The 21,188-nt window shown below is 48.9% G+C and overlaps 1 protein-coding gene across 1 annotated transcript in view; it reads left to right on the plus strand.

Annotated features, from left to right (window-relative positions):
• IKZF1 (IKAROS family zinc finger 1) overlaps positions 1 to 21,188 on the plus strand; it is a gene marked incomplete at its 5' end in the record, with an annotated part of 122,382 nt that overhangs the window by 26,373 nt on the left and 74,821 nt on the right. Inside the window, one exon of the mRNA XM_015424872.1 lies at positions 2,706 to 2,759. Within this exon, the coding sequence (XP_015280358.1) occupies positions 2,706 to 2,759 (54 nt within the window). The remainder of the gene's footprint in view (positions 1 to 2,705; positions 2,760 to 21,188) is intronic.

Below are 21,188 nucleotides of genomic sequence, written 5' to 3' on the forward strand. Positions count from 1 at the left end.
TTTTATTTCAAGATATGTTTATTGAATGAATCATAAAGATGTGAGGATAACTGAGATTTTGACAGCTGATATTGGCTTCAGCACCATTTCCTCCTTGATCTGAATTTAGTTGAGATGTTTCTCCATCTATGGCTTTGAAGTAGGGTTCCCGGATCTCCTGAGGATCATTTCCTAAGACACAGGGGTATTGGTTCCTGGATCTCCTGAGGATAATTTCCTAAGACACAGGAGTATTGGTTCCCGGATCTCCTGAGGATCATTTCCTAAGACACAGGGGTATTGGTTCCTGGATCTCCTGAGGATAATTTCCTAAGACACAGGAGTATTGGTTCCCGGATCTCCTGAGGATCATTTCCTAAGACACAGGGGTATTGGTTCCTGGATCTCCTGAGGATAATTTCCTAAGACACAGGAGTATTGGTTCCCGGATCTCCTGAGGATCATTTCCACTGGGGTATTGGCTCACAGTTGAGGGATGAGGGCTGGTGGATCAGGGGATCAGGGGATGGAGCTTCCTGGAATGGGATGGTGCCTAGTGGACACAGAGGATGGCATGGGGGAGCTGGGGATTTCGGGGAGCAGGGTTGCATGATGGCACCTGGGTTTCGGCCACTGTATGGCACAGAGTGTTGGACTGGATGGGCCATTGGCCTGAGCCAACGTGGCTTCTCTTATGTTCTTCTGTGTGTACGTGCAGCAGACAGCAGAAATTGTGCACCTGTGTGAATGCTCCTAAAACCCCGCTCCTGACAGAGAACTGGAGCAAAGGTGTGGAAGCAGACTGTAGGTTTGTCTCCTGGCAACCAGCTGGGGATTGGGGGGGGACTTACTGAGTGGGAGGGAGGCCCAGCTGATGTTGCAGCAACGTGTCTACGTCACTTCCGACGTGACCCAGAAGTGATGTCATCACACAGTGACGTTGGGGTGGTGCTCTGGTATTTGAGCAAAAACTCTGGCAAATTTGACTTCTACCATAGAGTTTCTGCCCAGATGCCAGAGTGTCACCCCGACGTCGCTAACGTGATGACATCACTTCCGGGTCATGTTGAAAGTGATGTAGACATGTCAAGAGGGCTGTGCTCCTTTTCTGGGTAATGGGTGGTGGGGTGGTGGGGCCTGGTGGCAAGGGTCCCCTGCCTCCCCCGGAGGAGTCTGACAACCCTAGTGGACTGTGATGCAGTTCAGGCCTGCAAGCTTCATAGCTGGGTTCTGAATCTGGGTTTTCAGCCCCCAGCTTTCAATTCATTAGCCAAGGCCTCATCGATGTCCTACCAGGTCCTTTACAACTTCTTCCCTTCTGCTTTCCCGGGAAATATTTGGCAACAAGATGAGTTCCGCAGGGCAACGACGTGTGGTTAGCAGGCTGTGCTAGTCTTTGGCGGCTTACAAGTCGGGCCCGGCCAGTTCTCGTGAATTCCACCGGGCGGATGGTTCTAGCAATGCCATATTGGGAAATGCTCTCCGCGCTGACCCAAGTCAAAACCCTCGGTTTCCTCCTCCTTCGTCAAGAGCTCTCTCTGTGGCAACTTTAGAAATTCCACAAAGTTTAGGCCGCTGCAGGAGTCGCCTCGAGCAGGGAACCTGTTCTAAGCCACTTGTCCAGAAGGCAGGTGACCGGACTGACCGACACTGTGCAGAGAGTTCATTGTCGGGGTGTGCTGAGAATACCTGTGCTAGCAAAGCATTTATTATCCAAAGAACCCGCCAGATGTCCACCCCGGAGACCGCTGATCGGTCGACTTCCAGTCCAAGCAGAGGGCTCAGGCTCTTTACTTCTACCCCACTAACCCCGGGCATGCTTCTCCCCGGTGCTGGGGATCGTTTTGCACCTTTTGTCACTTGGAACATGCGGTGTCGCAACAGCCGGGCCGGCAGCTTCCCAATAAAGGTTACAAATCTTTGGAGGCGAGCCATCTGCCAGCAAAACAGGAAGGCCCGAGTTCCCTTTCTCTCCAGGGCTCCGTTTGCTATTTCGGGGAGTGCCTCTTTCTCCCCGTGTCGGAGCGAGGTGGCGGTGCAGCTCCAAGCCCAGGCCTCCCCGGCCGGAGAGGACCAGCGGAGACTGAAGCGGCTGTTTTGCCCATCTGCCACGACTTGAGGTGTATTCATTATTAATGGAGGTAGTGGCGGTGGCTGTTCAGATATGCAGGCCTGCCTGGGTAAATGAGACATTCTTCAGCAAATTGCTTCGTTTTTTGATTGCGGATTGTACGCGTGTCACCAAGCTGACTCAAGGTTCATCGATGCATGCTCAGTAAATTAGAAAGAACATAACTATGGATCAGCCAAGAGAATGAATTCTTTGCCTACAATGACCCAGGGCCATTTAATTTTCTGCTTAATTTTGTTGCAGTCAGTTTGCATTTTGGGTTATTATGCAGTAGGAAATTAACAATAAATAACAAATTTGGTCCTCCTATGCTTGTAATGATATTTTTTTTATAAATCTTTGTAATGCTCTTTTTAAAAGGATCAAGGTCTGTGTCTGCCTGATACCCCCACAAGTATGCGGGATGGGAAAGAAAGAGAGAGAAAAAAAATACATTAGGCCTGCCAGATAATCTCGTAGTTAAATAGCAAAGAATTTTTTCCCCTCTCTTTTCTCTCTCTGTTCCCTTTTCTCTCCATCTTTCTCTCTCTCTCTCTCTCTTTGGTGATTTTTTATTTCTTATTAAACTTAAGGCTTTTCTTTTTCTCTTTTTCAGATCACTTGGGGAAAATGGAAACAGACGAGGCTCAAGATATAACCCAAGTTTCAGGTGAGATCATGAAAGAACATGACTTAGAAGGGTAGAGGCGGGGAAGGAAGCCTTAACCTGAAATCCATTTAGTTCTTAACCAGTACACAGTTGTTATTATTGTCGCTGTAATTGCTTTGGGTCTTTTCATATTGGCAAAGTGGGAATTGGGATATAATTAATGTTTATCACTTTGTGCGAAATTCAGTAGGGCATGGGTTTCTTTTTAAGTAAATTTAAATAGAAATACAGACAAACAGACCCAAGGCTTCCAAGAAGGGGTGTGTGTGTGAGAGACAGACATTTTGTAGACTGGGGAACCAGTTTGGCTCTTATCAAAGACACTTAGTCTTGCACGTGTAACCACTGGGGGATGTGAGCAGAGATGAGTGTTTCTCCACCTTCATCAAAAGACTCTAATCTAGTCCGCTGAATAAGAACAGAAAGAGCAACGCAGTGAGGCCGGGGGGGAGGCTTACATCACATGAAGCTGAGTATCGCAGGTCAGGATACAGTTCTGATTCACGGACAGATCTGGACCCGTGCGTGTTGGTCTTCTGGCGCCGCAGATCCTAAAAAACACAAAGCAGGTTGAGCAGGAAGCATCTGATGGTCAGCACACCCAAAGTCCTGAATTCCTGGGACTTCTCCAAAGCTGAAACTTCTAGGACCAGGCGTCATTTCCTGCGGGAGCGCACAGGAGCGGAGCTCCGGCAGTAAAGAGCCCAGGGGGCGGGCACATGCAACAAGCCCCAGTGCCTGCTCCCAGAAGCCCTCAGTCGGGCCACAAGGAGCAAGAAGCAGCCAGGTAAGTTGCAGAGCTCTCCCCCATCCTGCCTTCAGTTATAAGCTCTCCTTCCTCTGTGAGGGCAGATCTGCGCATCCCCCCCAATAGCTAGCAATCCAAGATAGCAGTCCAGTGGAGCCTGAGCGGTGGGTGTTGCCTTCTCACACACTTCCGGTGATGTCAGGGGGTGTGGCATATGCAAATGAGTTATGCTAATGAGTTATGCTAATGAGCTCCTGCACCTCTTTTTCTACGAAATGACCCCTGTCTAGGATACAAATCTGAGATGACACTCTGCGGATTCCCATGCCACCGATTCATGGGGCAGGGTTCTGTTTCTCCTGGAATCGCAACTGATCTCCAGACGTCATAAATCGCTTACCTATATATTATTTATTCATTCGCAACACTTATTCCACAAAACGGCTGCTTTGGACTCTCTCTGGAGTTCCACCCTCAGATCTCCAGGTATTTCCAAATCTGGAACTGGCAACCCTGTATCATGAGGCACATTCAGATTTTCACCCTAGGTTTGTTTGGACAGTCATCCCTCTCATGGCTTATTAAGGCACTTTTTCTGGTGGGCAGAAAGGGTCAGCAGGTAGTTTATCTGTTGGAAGCAATGTTCCCTCTAAGCTGAGTTAGTGTGAGCTAGCTCACAGTTTTTTAGCCTCCGGCTCACACCATTTTCTCTTCGCTCGGGAAGGATGGCTGTAGAGCAAACTGATTTCTGCAGTCACTGAATCATGCGCTCGCAACTTCAATGCCAGTGGCTCACAAAGTTGAATTTTTGCCCACAAGAGTCCACAGCTTTGAGGGAGCATTGGTTGGAAGCAGCGAGTTTGGTGTAGTGGTTAGGAGCGCGGACTCTAATCTGGGAGAACCGGGTTTGATTCCCCACTTTTCCACATGCAGCTGCTGGTGTGACCTTGGGTCAGTTACAAGCTTTTTCGGAGCTGTTTCCTCACGAGCAATTCTCGAGAGACCTCTCTCAGCCCCACCTACCTCACAGAGTGCCTGTTGTGGGGAGGGGAAGGGAAAGGAGACTGTAAGCCGCTCTGAGACTCCTTCGGGTAGTGAAGGGTGGGGTATAAATCCAGTCTTTTCTGCAGCGGTGAGCAGTGTTCCCTCTAAGCTGAGTTAGTGTGAGCTAGCTCACAGTTTTCTAGCCTCCGGCTCCTGCATTTTTGTCTTAGCTCAGGAAGGATGGCTCCAGAGCAAACTAATTTCTGCAGCAGGCAGATCACTCGCTCGCAACTTCAATGCCAATAGCTCACAAAGTAGAGTTTTTGCTCACAAGACTCCACAGCTTAGAGGGAGCATTGGCAGTGAGGAAAGCCAAGGAAAGAGAAGAGGCCATGTGTGTGTGGGGGGTGGGCGTATGTCTTGTCCATGTGCTCTGTGGTGAGGAAGAGCATGGTACGAGAAATGAGGACACACCAACATTTGCGCCTTATCAGAAGCAGGCCATAGGCAGTGCTATTCTGGGGAAGTTAATGATATTTGACTCAGTTGATAGCAAGATTAATGAGATTAAATGTTTGTTTAAACTGGTGAGGGGACCTCCTCTCTTGGGTTTTTAGTTAGTAGTAGGTATCTTTCTTTATCCTCTAATTGTAGTCCCCTTTCCTATTTTTCTGTTGTAGTTTGTAGTGTTACTAAAAATGCAATATAAAAATCCCCTCCAGGGGCATAAAAAAAAAAGAAGTCTGATTCCGTTGTTGATTCGCCTAGAGCAAATCCTAGAGCATTGTCCCCAGAGTGATTCATGCCACTACTAGTTTGGCACCAAAAGTGACGTCACATGCTGGCACAGCACCAGGACAACACTGGCACGACCCCACTCCCGTTTTTGTCCATCCACCCCCCCCCCTTTTCCCCCCCCCCCCCCCCCCCCCAACATCTACACACTCCTTCTTAACTTTTGACTGTATAATCAAAACGTGGGGCCAGGGCTGCATTTCTCATTGAGGCCTACGCAACCCCTAGAACGACAAAATGCCACTTGTCAGTAGGTTTAGGGTGGCCGTGCAATGAATCCCCTGCTTATGGCTGGAACTGCTTGAGCATACAGTTGCTGCTTGGCAATCGTTGTCAGGCCTCCGTTTACAGCTGGCGGGCTGCGGTTGGCCTGTTGCGTTGCCCGTTGTGCCGGCCTCTCCTCACTCCAAGTTTCGTGTGCGCTTAAAAAGAGAGATCGAACGTTCGAGTGAAACTTCCGTTGGCCTGCAGGCCTTCGCCCGAGTGGCAAATCCCGCGAAAAGCATGCTGAAGAGGAGACGGAGTTACAATTTTTGCAGAATTTCCTCTGGCTTGTGGGTTTCCTGTAAAGACACCTGCGTGAGAAGGAAAGGGTGGGGATCGGTGCGAGGGTGTATATGTGTGGGATGAGAGCTCGTCTGCATGTTAGGAGAGGAAGAACTTTCTGATAGTTTGTACGCTAGGCCTCAGTCTCAGGAGGGGGCTTTCTCAGTACTTCATGCGAGCTTCCGGGACCTGAATGGGTGTTGCTGGGAATACAGCACTGGAATAAGTGGAGGGTTGGTTCGATTCAGCAAGGCCTTAAGAATTGGCTGGTTATCAGTAGCATGACGGCTACATGTTTGGTAGCCTAAATTTGTAGGGGACTCTTAGGTCTTTGATTCATGACTAAGAAGAACATATACTTATTAAGAACATAAGAGAAGCCAATGTTGGATCAGGCCAATGGCCCATCCAGTCCAACACTCTGTCACACAGTGGCCAAAAGTACCATCAGGAGGTCCATCAGTGGGGCCAGAACACTAGAAGCCCCTCCCACTGTTGCACACCCCCCCCAAGCACCAAGAATACAGAGCATCACCTTCCCCAGCCTGTGAGTTCCTATCTATACCTTGTGGCTAATAGCCACCGATGGACCTCTGCTCCATATGTTAATCCAGTTCCCTCTTGAAGCTGTCCATTCTTTTAGCCGCCATCACCTTCTGAGGCAGTGAATTCCATGTGTTAATCATTCTTTGGGTGAAGAAGTCCTTCCTTTTATCTGTTCTAACCCAACCGCTCAACAATTTCATGGAGTGCCCACGAGTTCTTGTATTGTGAGAAAGGGAGAAAAGTACCTTCTTCTCCACCTGCTTCATCCCATGCATAATCTTATAAACATCGATCATGTCACCCCTCAGCTGTTGTTTCTCCAAGCTAAAGAGCCCCAAGCGCTTTAACCTTTCTTCATAGGGAAAGTGTTCCAACCCTTTTATCATCCTAGTTGCCCTTTTCTGCACTTGTTCCAATGCTATAATATCCTTTTGAGGTGTGGTGACCAGAACTGTACACAGTACTCCAAATGAGGACGTACCATCGATTTATACAGGGGCATTATGATGTACGTATTGCCTTCTTTATGGTCCACCTGTGGCTAGAGTCGCCAACCAGTGGCTAGCACCTGGTGGGAGACTGGGCGGGGCAAGGGCATGGGAGATACTGTCACTAGGGATGCCACCCTCCAGGTGGGACCTGGGGATCCCCCAGAATTATGGCTCATCTCCAGACTGCAGGGATCAGTTCCCCTGGAGAAAATGGAAGCGTTGGAGGGTAAACTCTATGGCATTGTACTTCTGCTGAATCCTAGAGTGGTGTGATGTTGCTGAGTTCGCCCCGGTTCCCATGGGGTATAATGGAGAACACATCTGTGGGTATCTGGGGCTCTGGGGGGCTTGTTTTTTGAGGCAGAGGCGCCAAATTTTCAGCATAGCATCTGGCGCCTCTCCTCAACCAGGGGGTCCAATTCTGTGAGCCCCAAAAGAAGGTGCCTCCATCCTCCCTTATTTCCAATGGAGGGAAGGCATTTGAAAGGAACACGGTCCCTTTAAATGTGATGGTTAGAACTCCCTTTGGAGTTCAATCGTGCTTCTTCCCTCCCCTCTCCCAGAGGCTCCTGGAAAGTCCCCCGCCAGCTTGTCAGCCTCACCTGGCAACACTAAATGGTACCCATGTTTGTGGCGTGGGTGGAGAATGAGTTGAGAGCAACCAGTGTGTTCAGAGGTCAATTCGGGGGGGATCGCGGGGGATCGCAGTTCCCCCATGTGAGGTGCAGGGGGCGGGGCACACGATGAAGCCCCGCCCCCTTCTTCCGGCCGCCCCCTGCTTCCAGCCTCATTATGTTGCAGAAGGAGGAAGAAGCAGGAGGGTAAGTTGCGTCCTCCCCCTCTGCCTGGCCGAGGCCACTCCACGTGGCCCTCCGCAAGGACTCCCAGCCCCATCCAGGAGCTTCCCCGAGGTAGCTGTGTTAGTCTGTTGCTGCAAAATAGTCCAAGAGTTCAAATAGCACCTTTAAGACTAACCTTTAAGACTAAGACTAACTGAGTGGTGGGTGTGGCCTTATGACACACTTCCGGTGATGTCAGGGGTTGTGGACTTATGACACACTTCCGGTGATGTCAGGGGGTGTGGCATATGCTAATGAGTTATGCTAATGAGTTCCCTAGCTCTTTTTCTACGAAACAACCCCTGAGTGTGTTAGAAGCACAAGCTCCTACCATGGAATCACAGGGACCTTCTGTGTGTGGGTGTGGGGGGGGGGGTTTGGACCTGGAAGTGGCATCACAAATGTGATGTCACATCCTTGCTCCTGGCTCCGCCCCCAAAGTCTCCTGGCCCTACCCCCAAAGTCCCCAGATATTTCCTGGGTTGGACCTGGCAACACTATTTTTACATTATGTTTGTGGCATTACGGGCATTACGACAAAGCGATTCTACTTTCAGTGGCCTAGTGCTGAAGGGAAGACCTGCTTGTTGGGTAACGTATCTTGCTACCGCACAGATTCTGGAGAATTTCGAGCCGCACAGATTCTGGAGTACTCGTTTTCCCCTGTTGCTTTGAGTCCCCCACCCCACCCCCGTTTCCACGTGTGTTTTGCTCCCTCTGGGACTACTAGAGAGAGTAAAACACATTGGGAGGGAGAAACCCTGAAGCTATTGGGACAAAGGAGTGACAAAAACGACAGCGCGGAAGCGGCCATAAGATGAAACTCGATTAATATAATTGGCTCTTGTGTACAGCAGAGCCAAAACAATCAGCCAGGTCCGACACGAGGGATTGGGCGGGATCCAGACTAAATCCCCCAATGATAGAATGGAACTTCCTTGCCCCCAGACTGTATCCCACTCATCTCCACAACATAGGGTTGCCAGCCTCCAGGTGGGGCCTGGAGATCTCCCACTGTTACCACTGAGCTCCAGACAACAGGAAGATCAGCTCCCCTGGAGAAAATGGCTGCTCCAGAGGGTGGACTCTATGGCGTTGTACCCCGCTGAGGTCCCTCCCCTTCCCAAGCCTCTCCCTTCCCAGGCTCCCCCCCCCCCCCCAAATCTCCAAGTATTTCCCAAACCAGAGCTGGTAACCAATGCTCCCTCTAAGCTGTGGAGTCTTGTGAGCAAAAATTCTACTTTGTGAGCGACTGGCATTAAAGTTGTGAGCGAGCGATTTGGCCGCTGCATCAATTAGTTCCCTGGAGCCATCCTTCCCTGAGCGAAGACAAAAGTGTGTGAGCCGGAGGCTAAAAAAACTGTGAGCTAGCTCACACTGACTCAGCTTAGAGGGAACACTGCTGGTAACGCTACCAAAGTGTCAGATTGTGGTCCTGGGGGAAACTGGGACCCTGAGGAATGTCGGGGGCCTGTAGCAAGAAGGAAGAACGAGCACCAATTGCCAGTCTGGACGCAATCCATTGTGAGGGAAATATCCTGGCCACCCACCTGGAGGTTGATTTGGGGGGTGAATTTCAGTAGCCTTGCCAGTGAAGTAACCCTATCCTTGTGCTGTGTTTCCAACCCGCAATACTGAGGCACTTACCAAGACCTGAAGCACCTTCTTTTGACATTGTGTTTGGGCACAACCGGATAATACAGGGAACAAGAAAGACTGTGAAAAAGTGACGCTTAATATATGTCTTTAAAGAATCATAGAAAAGTGAAGAAAAATAATATACATGATCATAGAAAAATATATTGACGGGTGATCTCCGGAATGTCTTGCCGTTTCGAAGGAAGATCTTCTTCTGAACAAAGATGTAGGACCTTATAAATGCAACAATATACATCTTTGAAAGTCTGGACATTATATAACTTGTTATAATATAATTAATAAAAAGAGTGAAAGCTTACAAAAAAAGGCTCTCAGTGATTCATATCCTCTGGCAACGTCTCACAATTATCTTTTCTTTTTTTTTAAGCCCCCCAAGGGGGGAATTTTTTATTTGCATTTCTATAAAACTACAACAGAAATTGGGGAGGGAAAATCTACAATCTATAGGAAAAAGTAAAGAAAACCTAACTAAAAACCCAATAAGATTTTCTATAAGATACAACAAGGTTGTATAAGATACAAGGTTGCCGCCCATATTACTTATACATATCATCTTATACTTATACATATCACCTTACAAAATATTTAAAATACAACTTACATATATAGACCACTCACCAATGTTCATAACAGCTGTAATGTATAGTAGAACCTGCCATGGGCTAAGAGCTTGTTGTATCTTATTGAAAATCTTCCTTGATAATTGTGAGACGTCACCAGAGGATATGAATCACTGAGAGACATTTTTTGTAAGCTTTCACTCTTTTTATTAATTATTTTATAACAAGTTATATAATGTCCAGACTTTCAAAGATGTATATTGTTGTATTTATAAGATCCTACATCTTTGTTCAGAAGAAGATCTTCCTTCGAAACGGCAAGAAATTCCGGAGATCACCGTCAATATTTTTCTATGATCATGTATATTATTTTTGTTCACTTTTCTATGATTCTTTAAAGACGTATATTAAGCGTCACCAGGGCTCTTTTTGTAGAAAAAGCCCAGCAGGAACTCATTAGCATAATAGGCCACACCCAACAGCAGGAACTCATTAGCATATTGGGCCACACCCCTGACAGCACAGCTCATTAGCACATTAGGCTGCACCCACATGTCACCAGTAGTGTGGTTATCCAGCCACACCCACCTTTTGCTTGTTATTCTGTTTACCTTGTTTGTTGTCAAAACCCAGGGCCTTTTTTTGTAGCAGGAACTGCTTTGCATGTTAGGCCACACACCCCTACTTGTAGCCAATCCTAATGAGTTTCTGCTGTTGGGTGTGGCCTATTATGCTAATGAGTTCCTGCTGGGCGTGGTCAACTTGGGAGCCAGCCGGAACTCCGTTCCTGTGCGTTCCTGCCCCAAAATAGCCCCGAGCGTCACTTTTTCACAGTTTTTCTTGTTCTCTGTATTATCTCATTACTGTGCCAATCAATTGTTACTATACCTGTTTTTTGGGCACAACTGATTCCATGAGGAAAACACAAGGTTGCCGCCCCTGTTTCCCCTCGCGATACCCACGCGGTGACACTTGGAAAAGAGCATTGGTGGGCGGCGAGGGTGTTAAAACCTTTTCCCCGTCCACTGGTTCTCCCCTTCCAGTGGCTTTCTGTCCAGCCAATATCCAAAACCAGTAGAAGCCAAAAATGAGAGATCACGGAAGTGACATTCCAAAAACAACATCCGTGACAAAAATAACAAAGAGTCAATAAAGATAAGTTGCAAAAATGTTTACTGTAGTAATTTCTGTAGAAAATTTTCTGCTCGCACGCTCACGAATACTGCGCAATGAACAATTTTCTTCCTTTTAGTGATAAAAATTGGGGATTGCTACACGCTCAGATAAAGCAAATATTGTGAAACGAATTGTTCATTGCGCAGTATTCGTTAGCGTGTGAGCAGAAAATTTCCTACAGAAATTAAACATTTTTGCAACTTATCTTTATTGACTCTTTGTTATTTTTGTCACGGATATTGTTTTTGGAATTCCAATATCCAAAACCAACCCAGCCAAGGGAAAGTTGACCTTTTCAGAGGACGTTTGTTAAGGGGTTCAGCCACCTGGCTTCCAATCTTCAGCGGCAGATTGCCCCCACCCTGGTACTTCCGCATTCCTCTTGTCTCCATCAACACGGGCTTCGAAACACACATTTGCCAGAATAACTGAAGCGCCCTTCGAGTTCACCGATCTGTGAAACGAAACAAAGCTCCGGCTCTGTGACAGGTGCGCTCATGTACTAAATGTCCCCCCCCTACCAGCCCAAACTAAATGTTACCCCCCCTTCCAGCTGGATGCAACCACAAAGGGAAATAGATCAGAGGACAGGGAAACGTCCCTTCCTTAAATTGCCAATTGAGGGGTGGGGGGAGTTATTTTTGCTTCTCCACAGTGTGGCGTTTGCAGTTCCTCATGGCTTGGCTCTGGTTTCTCTGTCCCTTCAGCTTCAGGATAAAAGGAATCTCTTCCTCATGTGGCATTTGGGTGGGGGGCGATTAACTTGGTGGCCCAGGCTCCTCCTGGTAAATCAAGCCACCCTGGCCGCAGTTCCTCTTCCATTTGCAAACGGCAGCCGGTCACCTTCCTAAGTCCTTTTCGTGAGGAAGGGGTTGAAAGCAGGGCTTTTTTGGTGGAAAAAGCCCAGCAGGAACTCATTAGCATAATAGGCCACACCCAACAGCAGGAACTCATTCGCATATCAGGCCACACCCCCGACAACACAGCTCATGAACATATTAGGCCACACCCCCATGTTACCAGAAGTTAGGTCATCCTGCCACACCCACCTTTTGCCTCTTATTCTGTTCACCTTGTTTGTTGTCAAAACACAGGGCCTTTTTTTGTAGCAAGAACCCCTTTGCATGTTAGGCCACACACTCCTAATGTAGCCAATCCTAATAGGTTTCTGCTGTTGGGTGTGGCCTATTATGCTAATGAGTTCCTGCTGGGCGTGGCCAACTCGGGAGCCAGCCGGAACTCCGTTCCTGTGCGTTCCTGCCCCAAAATAGCCCTGTTTGAAAGGGACATGCCAGAGGGGACGTGCCACGTGAAGGTTTGCAAATGGCAGGCCTACGAAGCTAACCAATCAGAGACGGGGTTGCCGACCTCCCAGTTGCACCTGGAGATCTCCTGTACGGTTGCCAGGTCCTTACTGTTACCGGCGGGGGGTGGGAAGGAGTTTTCCGGGAGTGGGGAGCGGGGCGATGTCACTGACATGATGACATCACACGGAAGGGACGTGATGACATTACATGGAAGGGACGTCATCACGCCAGGGACGTCACGCGGTGATGCTCTGGCGTGCCGTGACGTCCTTCCATGTGACGTCTCCACTTTGGGGGCGTCGCACCAGGTTGTGGCTGTTGGGGGCGGGCCCCATGAAATTGCGGGATCCCCCCACTCCCACCTGGGGGGCTGGCGACCCTAATCGCCCACTATTACAATTGATCTCTAAATGACCAAGATCAGTTCCCTTGGAGAAAATGGCTGCTTTGGAGGGTGGACCCTAGGGCATTGTATTCCCCTGGGGTCCCTCCCCCCCTCAAACCCCGCCCTCTCCGTGCTTCATCCCCCCCCCAAATCTCCAGCTGTTTCTGAACACAGAGCTGGCAGCCCTAATCAGAGTCCAGCCTTCTTCTTTTTCAGTTGATTTAAATAGGGCAGGGTAGGGTTGCCGATCTCCAGCTGGGGCCCACAGATCTCCCAGAATCACCACTGATCCCCAGACCACAGAAATCAGTTCCCATGGAGGAATGGCTGCTTTGGAAGGTGGACTGTATGGCATTGTACCCCAGTGAGCTTCCCCAAACCTCACCCCCAAACAGGGGTCATTTCCTGCAGGAGCGCACAGGAGCGGAGCTCTGGCAGTAAAGAGCCCAGGGGGCGGGCACATGCAACAAGCCCCACCCTCTGTTCTCAGGAGCCCTCAGTCAGAGCAAGAAGCAGCCAGGTAAGTTCCAGAGCCCCCCCCCAGCCCCCGGTCCAAAACAGTCCAGTGGCACCTTTAAGACCAAGTTTTATTCAGGTACAAGCTCTCCCTCCTCTGTGAGGACAGATCTGCACGCCGCCCCCCCCCATAGCTAGCAATCCGAAACAGTCCAGTGGAGCCTGAGCAGTGGGTGTTGCCTTCTGATACATTTCTGGTGATGTCAGGGGGTGTGGCATATGCAAACAAGTTTGATCTCTCAGTTTTATGGTACGGTCTGCATAGATTAATGGCCGTTTTATGGCCGTTCAGGGGTGACTGCAGTCAGTATGGCATTGGCCTGGGGTATTTGAATGTGGTTTTGAGGTGCAGCTTTTTCTGTTCCAGTGTGGGTTTGGTAAAACAGCGGCGCAAATGCTAGATGCAGATTGGGCCTTAGTGTGTGTGGCCGCAGCCTTAAATTTACTCTAAAGAAACAAGCCGGCGAGTGTCAGTGACTAGAGAGCAGCACGGCATTCGTGATACATCTGTCCCTGTTTCTTGGAATGTGGCCACTACCCGTTCCTAAAGGAATCCCAGCCTACGTGACGAGCTGAGAGTTCACACTTCTGTCCCCTTCCTGAAAGCAATATTTTATGAAGCGCATCGATAGCAGGCTGAACTGGAGATGCAGCCAGAGCGCCAAGCAAGAAGGACAAGAGATATCATCCAGTGTGTTTTCCCTTCTGCTTCTTTTTGTTCGCTTGTATTTCTGGATTGGTTCTACCCAGGGGTCATTTCCTGCGGGAGCGCACAGGAGCGGAGCTCCGGCAGTAAGGAGCCCAGGGGGCGGGCACATGCAACAAGCCCCACCCCCTGCTCCCAGCAGCCCTCAGTTGGGCCACGAGGAGCAAGGAGCAGCCAGGTAAGTTGCAGAGCCCCCCCCCCATCTGCCTTCCGGTACAAGCTCTCCCTCTTCTGTGAGGACAGATCTGCACGTTCTCCCCCCCCCCATAGCTAGCAATCCAAAACAGCTCAGTGGAGCCTGAGTGGTGGGAGGTGCCTTCTGACACACTTCGGTTGATGTCAGGGGGTGTGGCATATGCAAATGAGTTATGCTAATGAGTTATGCTAATGAGCTCCTACACCTCTTTTTCTACGAAATGACCCCTGGTTCTACCCAGCCAAAAAGGGAATGGGCAAGTTTCATGAATGCTTACCTGTGATGCATTAGAGCAAACCAAGAAAAATCACGGTGTCTCTTGTTTAGATTAAATGGGCACGCACCATTCAATAGTGCTTTTCAGCCTCTCTCACACAGATAACTAATCTGCTTATGTTTACACACACACCCCATTAAAGGCTGCTTTATGTAAGCGTGGAGCTATAATAAAGAAAATGCACTCCTTAACAGATTCACATCGTATATCAGGCAGGGGAATCCCAGCCCGCCAAACTTTCTCCCTCCTCCCTCACCTGGTGGCGAGGCCTGGCTGGCCCACCGAACCTCCTCCCCCCCCAGCGACGGCAGGTGGCCCACCAAGTTTTCTCCCTCCCTCACCAGCAGTGGTGGCAGCATCTGAGCTCAGCCCACCAAACTTTCTCCCTCCCCCTCCCTGGCAGCAACAAAGCCGATCTCAGAGCATTCCCTGCGCCTGTGCAGGGAACACTCTTTTACTTTTGGGGGGATTTAAATATCCCCCACATATTTTTTCCAAGTTTTCAGATTTTTCTGCACATCTAGGGATTGCCCCAAATGCGCTGGTCGCTCTCCAGGCCTTCCCTACCTGTAGCCACGCACGGACAGAGGTTTTGGCTGTAGTGGGCCTGGCCAACTCTGAAGTCAGCCGAAACTCCGTTCCTGTGCGTTCCTGCCCCCAAATAGCCCTGCTAAGGAGGATTTACCAACGAGCTCTATAGATTTCTCTTGACTGTATACAGCAGTCTATGTCTATTCCAGCCAGCCCCATCACTGGAGGTGGCCTGACGAAATCCTGAAAGGAAACGGATGGGAACCTGGGCGGTCCATCGCCACACCTCTTAGTAACTGTGTTCTGTGGACATTTACAAAGTGAACTTTTTTTTTAATTGAACTTGCGGTGGCTCAAAGGGTTAAGACGCTGAACTGCAGGCTGTGGAAGGTCAGTAGTTCAGCAGTTCGAGAGTCGAGTGTGCCGCATGACGAAGTGAGCTCCCGTCTCTAGTTCCAGCTCCCGCCAACCTAGCAGTTCGAAAGCAAGAAATTGCAAGTAGATAAATAGGTACCACTTCGGTGGGAAGGTAACAGCGTTCCGTGCGCCTTGGTGTTTAGTCATGCCGGCCACATGGCCACGGAAACGTCTTTGGACAGCGCTGGCTCTTCGGCTTTGAAACGGAGATGAGCACCGCAACCCTAGAATCGGACTCGACTGGCTTTCGAGCAAGGGAGACCTTTACCTTTACCTTTTTACATAAAGATAGAAGGTGACAACAACGGGGGATTGTTGTAGGTTTGCCAGATCCAGGTTGGGAAACTCCTGGAGATCCAATTGTAGGAGCCCGGGGAGGACAGGGACCTCAGGGGGTATGATGCCACTGAGTCCACCCCCCAAAGCATCCGTTTTCTCCAGGGGAACGAATCTCTGCAGTCTGGAGATGAACTGCAATTCCAGGGGATTCTTCAGGTCCCACCTGGCGGCTGCTCCTTCTCCCAAGCCCCAGTCTGTACCTGTGGTCCCCCCCCCTTTTTGTGAGGTCAAGGGGCTCTTACTGCTGTTTCCTTGAATATCACTTTTTTCTCTCTCTCCTGCAGCCTGGTCTTAAATGTGACAGAAAGATGCAGGTGGGTAGCCGTGTTGGTCTGGAGCAATAGAACAACGTTTGAGTCCAGTGGCATCTTTAAGATCAACAAAGTTTAATTCTAGGTATCAGCTTTCATGAGAATGCACACTCCAGGCTCTCTTTGTAGCAGGAACTCCTTTGCATATTAGGCCACACACCCCTAATGTAGCCAATCCTCCAAGAGCTTACAGAACTCTTCTTACAGGGGCTTCTGTAAGCTCTTGGAGGATTGGCTACACGAGGGGTGTGTCGCCTAATATGCAAAGGAGAGCCCGGATGTGCTCAAAAGCTTATAGCCAGAATTAAACTTTGTTGGTCTTAAAGGTGCCACTGGACTCAAACTTTGTTGTATTTGGCAGAAAGAAGGACCAAAAGAAATGTGGAGCAGGGGGAAGTCCACTAGACTTAAGTGGTCTTCAAAGCCTTTCTGGGAGGTACGGACCACTTACCTGCAACAGTCTAGAATTAGCCTTTGGTAATGGAAAACTATTTTCCACCACGCTCTTGTGAACTGAGCTGTGAGCGCTGGTCTCATGGTTCGCATGCCGGGACTCCTAGGAAGCCAAGCGGGGGTTGGGTTTATCTGCAGCTATTTTTATGTTGTGATTGGGCACGAGCTAACTCAAGTTAGGCGTCTGACATGCTATCGCTTTCAGCGGGAGAGATTGAGGGGCACGGTCAACTTTCCCACCAAAGTTAGTAATGGGACTTAAAAGCAAATTAACAAATATGTGCTCATAGCTTTCTAGCGCTGTTCCAAATTTGTGTTTTTATTAAGTTTTGCAATCCAAAATGGCCTGAAGTTTCCAACCAAAGGCATGGATGAATGCTCCCGGTTTAGTCAGTCTGGACTGAGAAATTATTTTTGCAGAGATGTGTAGGTCAGATTATCATTGCCTTGTTCCACGAAATTGAGCGGTAAACCAGAAAGCCCTGGGTTTAACTTTTGCTGCTATAAGCTCCCTACAAACGGCCATCTCATCTCCAATACAGGAATGATGATGATGATGATGATGATGATGATGATGATGATGGTGGTGGTGGTGGTGATTCTGTCCAACCTCACAGGGTTGCTAGAAGGATTCTGGAGATAACATGTGTGGGATGCTTTAAATATTCTAAATGTCAGAGCTGAAGTGTTATTATCCACTGACACACTTTAGATATTTCGTTGTCTCTTCTTACCTGACCCCAATTAGTTGCGGTGAAATTGCCTAAATCGAATAAGTGAGCTGTGACTCACTTCAATCCCACTGCTTTCAATGGGACTTGTTTACAACTAACTTTAGCATAGGTTGGGGGCCATGTGTTGCCTTTGCTGCTTCCTGTGTAGCCTAGTATGAGGGAACTAAACCGTCCTTGTTCAGTATGTTAGCAGTTTCCCAAATGCATGCCTGTATGCGCCTGCCGTAAACATTTTCGTGAAGCCAAAGAGCCAGGCGACAACTTACAGTGCAGTCCTAAACAGAGTTACACCCCTCTAAGCCAGTGGGCTTTCGAAGGATTATAATTGCTTAGGGTTGTCCTGGTAAAGTGTAACGAGAGAAGATGCCGGAGATCTGCGATAGTGTCTCCAGACATCTTCACTTTCTGTGAAAGCAGCCATTGTTGGGGGACCAAGTGATTTGGGTTGGGAACAGGGCGCAAAAAGAAGAAACTGTGAGGTAACTGCGCTAGAAAATATTTCAATAAACAATCACAAAATTTATACAAAAATGTGTACAAAAATCATATAAATGCACAAGGCAGTTGAAAATGGTGTGACGATGGTCTCCGGAATGTTCTATCGTTTCGATAAATGGAGAATCGATCTGTGGGTATCTAGGACTCTGGGGGGCGCTGTTTTTTGAGGCAGAGGCACCAAATTTTCAGCATAGCATCTGGTGCCTATCCTCAAGAGAAAAAAAACCCCAAATCATAGCATCTGGTGCCTCTCCTCAAGAAAAAAAACCCCAAGTTCCAAAAAGATTGGACCAGGGGGTCCAGTTCTGTGAGCCCCAAATGTAGGTGCCCCCATCCTCCATTATTTCCAATGGAGGAAAGGCAGTTAAAAGGAACACGCTCCTTTAAAACGTGAAGGCCAGAACTACCTTCGGTGTTCAGTCATTCTTCTTCCCTCCCCTTTTCCAGGGGGCTGACACATCCTTGTTCCTGGCTCCACTCCCAAATCCCCAAATATTTCCTGAGTTGGACCTGGCAACCCTAGTTGGGAATATGTTACTGGAGGGGGAAGTCTTCTTCCCCAGTACAAAAAGGTCTCCAAACACTGTGGACAAGTCCGAAGCAGTAGAACAAACCTAACCTCATCTACCATTCCAGTGTATTTGAAAAAGTGTGCCTTGCACACGAAAGCTCATACCTTGAATAAACCATTGTAGACAAGACCAGGTTCTCCAACATGGTGCCTGGGGGCACCCAACAACACCTTTCTTAGCACCCAACATGTGTTGGTAAACAGTGGGTGAGGCTAGATGGGGCCCTTGCCCAAGAGGGCTTCTAATTTGTCACTGAGGATCTGATCTCAGTGTTCTGGTCACCACACCTCAAAAAGGATATTATAGTGTTGGGAAAAGTGCAGAAAAAGGCAACTAGGATGATAAAAGGGTTGGGACACTTTCCTTATGAAGAAAGGTTAAAGCGCTTTGGGCTCTTTAGTTTGGAGAAACGACGGCTGAGGGGTGACATGATCGAGGTTTACAAGATTATGCACAAGATAGAGCAGGTAGAGAAAGAGGTACTTTTCTCCCTTTCTCACAATACGAGAACTCGTGGGCACTCCATGAAATTGCTGACCAGTTTATGCACAAGATAGAGCAGGTAGAGAAAGAGGTACTTTTCTCCCTTTCTCACAATACGAGAACTCGTGGGCACTCCATGAAATTGCTGACCAGTCAGGTTAGAACAGATAAAAGGTAGTACTTCTTCACTAAAAGAGTGATTAACACATGGGATTTGCTGCCACAGGAGGTGGTGACGGCTACAAGCATGGACAGCTTCAAGGGGGAATTGGATAAACATATGGAGCAGAGGTTCATCAGTGGCTATTAGCCACAACATATAGATAGGAACTCTCAGTCTGGGGCAAGTGAGGTTCTGTATTCTTGGTGCTTGTGTGTGGGGGGGCAACAGTGGGAGGGCTTCTAGTGTCCTGGCCCCACTGATGGACCTCCTGATGACTCCTGGTATTTTTGGCCACTGTGTGACAGAAGAGTGTTGGACTGGATGGGCCATTGGCCTGATCCAACACTGGCTTCTCTTATGTTCTTATTGGCTATGCAGATTAAAACAACATTGTTTCAGCAGCAGCTGCAACAAGTGGGGTTTTTCAAATTCTCTCCCACCACTTATTTTAGTATGTTTTTGAACTACTTGTCCTCTCCCCAGTTTGGCGTAGTGGTTAAGTGTGCAGACTCTAATCTGGGAGAACCGGGTTTGATTCCCCACGCCTCCACTTGCACCTGGCTGGATGACCTTGGGCAAGCCATAATTCTGTCAGAGCTGTTCTTGAAAAAGAGCAGTTTCTGTCAGAGCTCTCTCAGCCCCACCTACCTCACAGGGTGTCTGTCGTGGGGAGGGGAAGGGGAAGGAGTTTATAAGCCGCTCTGAGACTCCTTTGGGTAGTGAAGGGAAGGGTATAAATCCAATCTCTCCTCTCCTCTCTCCCCTGTATGTGGAATACCTCTGTTTGGTTCTGCCCCCTGTGGCAGCCATTTTGTGGTTGTGCCCACCACCCTGTGTCAGAATTCCAAATGTGACCGCAGGCTACAAAAGGTTGGAGACCCCTGGACCAGATGCATACAGTGAATTGAATGCACCTGTTTTGTGTTGGTGTTTTAGAATGGCCAAAGAAAGGAGTCTGGGATCCAGACTTTTTGATGACATTTCAATATTTTGACTTAATATTTCCTTCTCAGTTCACCACGGCGCACTTTGCCTTCAGTTAATATTCCGGACATGCCTCCCAGAAATTAAACGGCGCATGGCTATTTTTTTCCCCTCCCCAGTTTGAAAGTCATCTGCTAGAAAATGTTAAAGAGTGATTACATATCTATAAAATTGGCCGTGCATTCGTGAACTTATCAGGCTATAACAACATAGATGCAGTTAAGGCGTGAAATAGGAAGTATCACGCGCCGGCATCTAAGAAAAAAGCAAACTGGCATTCAGCCTCTTGTTCTCGAAAGGAAGGCCGTACTGAAGGATGTGGAGGCTGAAGAAGGAAACTTGGTTGATTTGATGGTGGGTATTAAGGCCCAGCTGCAGTTAAGGCGTGAAATAGGAAGTATCACGCGCCGGCATCTAAGAAAAAAGCAAACTGGCATTCAGCCTCTTGTTCTCGAAAGGAAGACCGTACTGAAGGATGTGGAGGCTGAAGAAGGAAACTTGGTTGATTTGATGGTGGGTATTAAGGCCCAGAAGAGTTGCCAACCTCCAGGTGTGGCCCTGGGGATCCCCCGCTTTTATAACTCATCTCCAGCTGACAGAGATCAGCTCCCCTGGAGAAAACGGCTGCTTTGGAGGGTGGACTCTATGGCATTGGACCATGCTGAGGACCAGGGGTCATTTTGTAGAAAAAGAGGTACAGAAGCTCATTAGCATAACTTATTTGCATATGCCACGTCCCCTGACATGACCGGAAGTGTGTCAGAAGGCAACGCCCACCGCTCAGGCTCCACTGGACTGTTTTGGATTGCTAGCTATTGGGGGGGGGGACGTCCTCGCAGAGGAGGGAGAGCTTGTACCTGAAGGCAGGATGGGGGAGGGCTCTGCAACTTACCTGGCTGCTTCTTGCTCCTCATGGCCCGACTGATGGCTGCTGGGAACAGGGGGTGGGGCTTGTTGCATGTGCCCACCCCCTGGGCTCCTTAGTGCCGGAGCTCCGCTCCTGTGCGCTCCCGCAGGAAAGGACCCCTGCTGAGGACCCTTCCCAAACCCCGCCCCCTCCCGGATCCTCCCCCAAAGTCTCCAGGCATTTCCCAACCCAGACATGGCAACCTTAAGGCCCAGGCCAGCCCTGTCTTGTCAGATCTGAAAAACTAAGCAGGGTCAGCCCTGGTTAGCACTTGGACGGGAGACCGCCAAGAAGTCCAGGGGGGCT

The sequence above is a fragment of the Gekko japonicus genome, unplaced genomic scaffold (assembly GCF_001447785.1).
Source record: "Gekko japonicus isolate JY-2015 unplaced genomic scaffold, Gekko_japonicus_V1.1 scaffold1220, whole genome shotgun sequence".
NCBI classification, from domain to species: Eukaryota; Metazoa; Chordata; class Lepidosauria; order Squamata; family Gekkonidae; genus Gekko; species Gekko japonicus.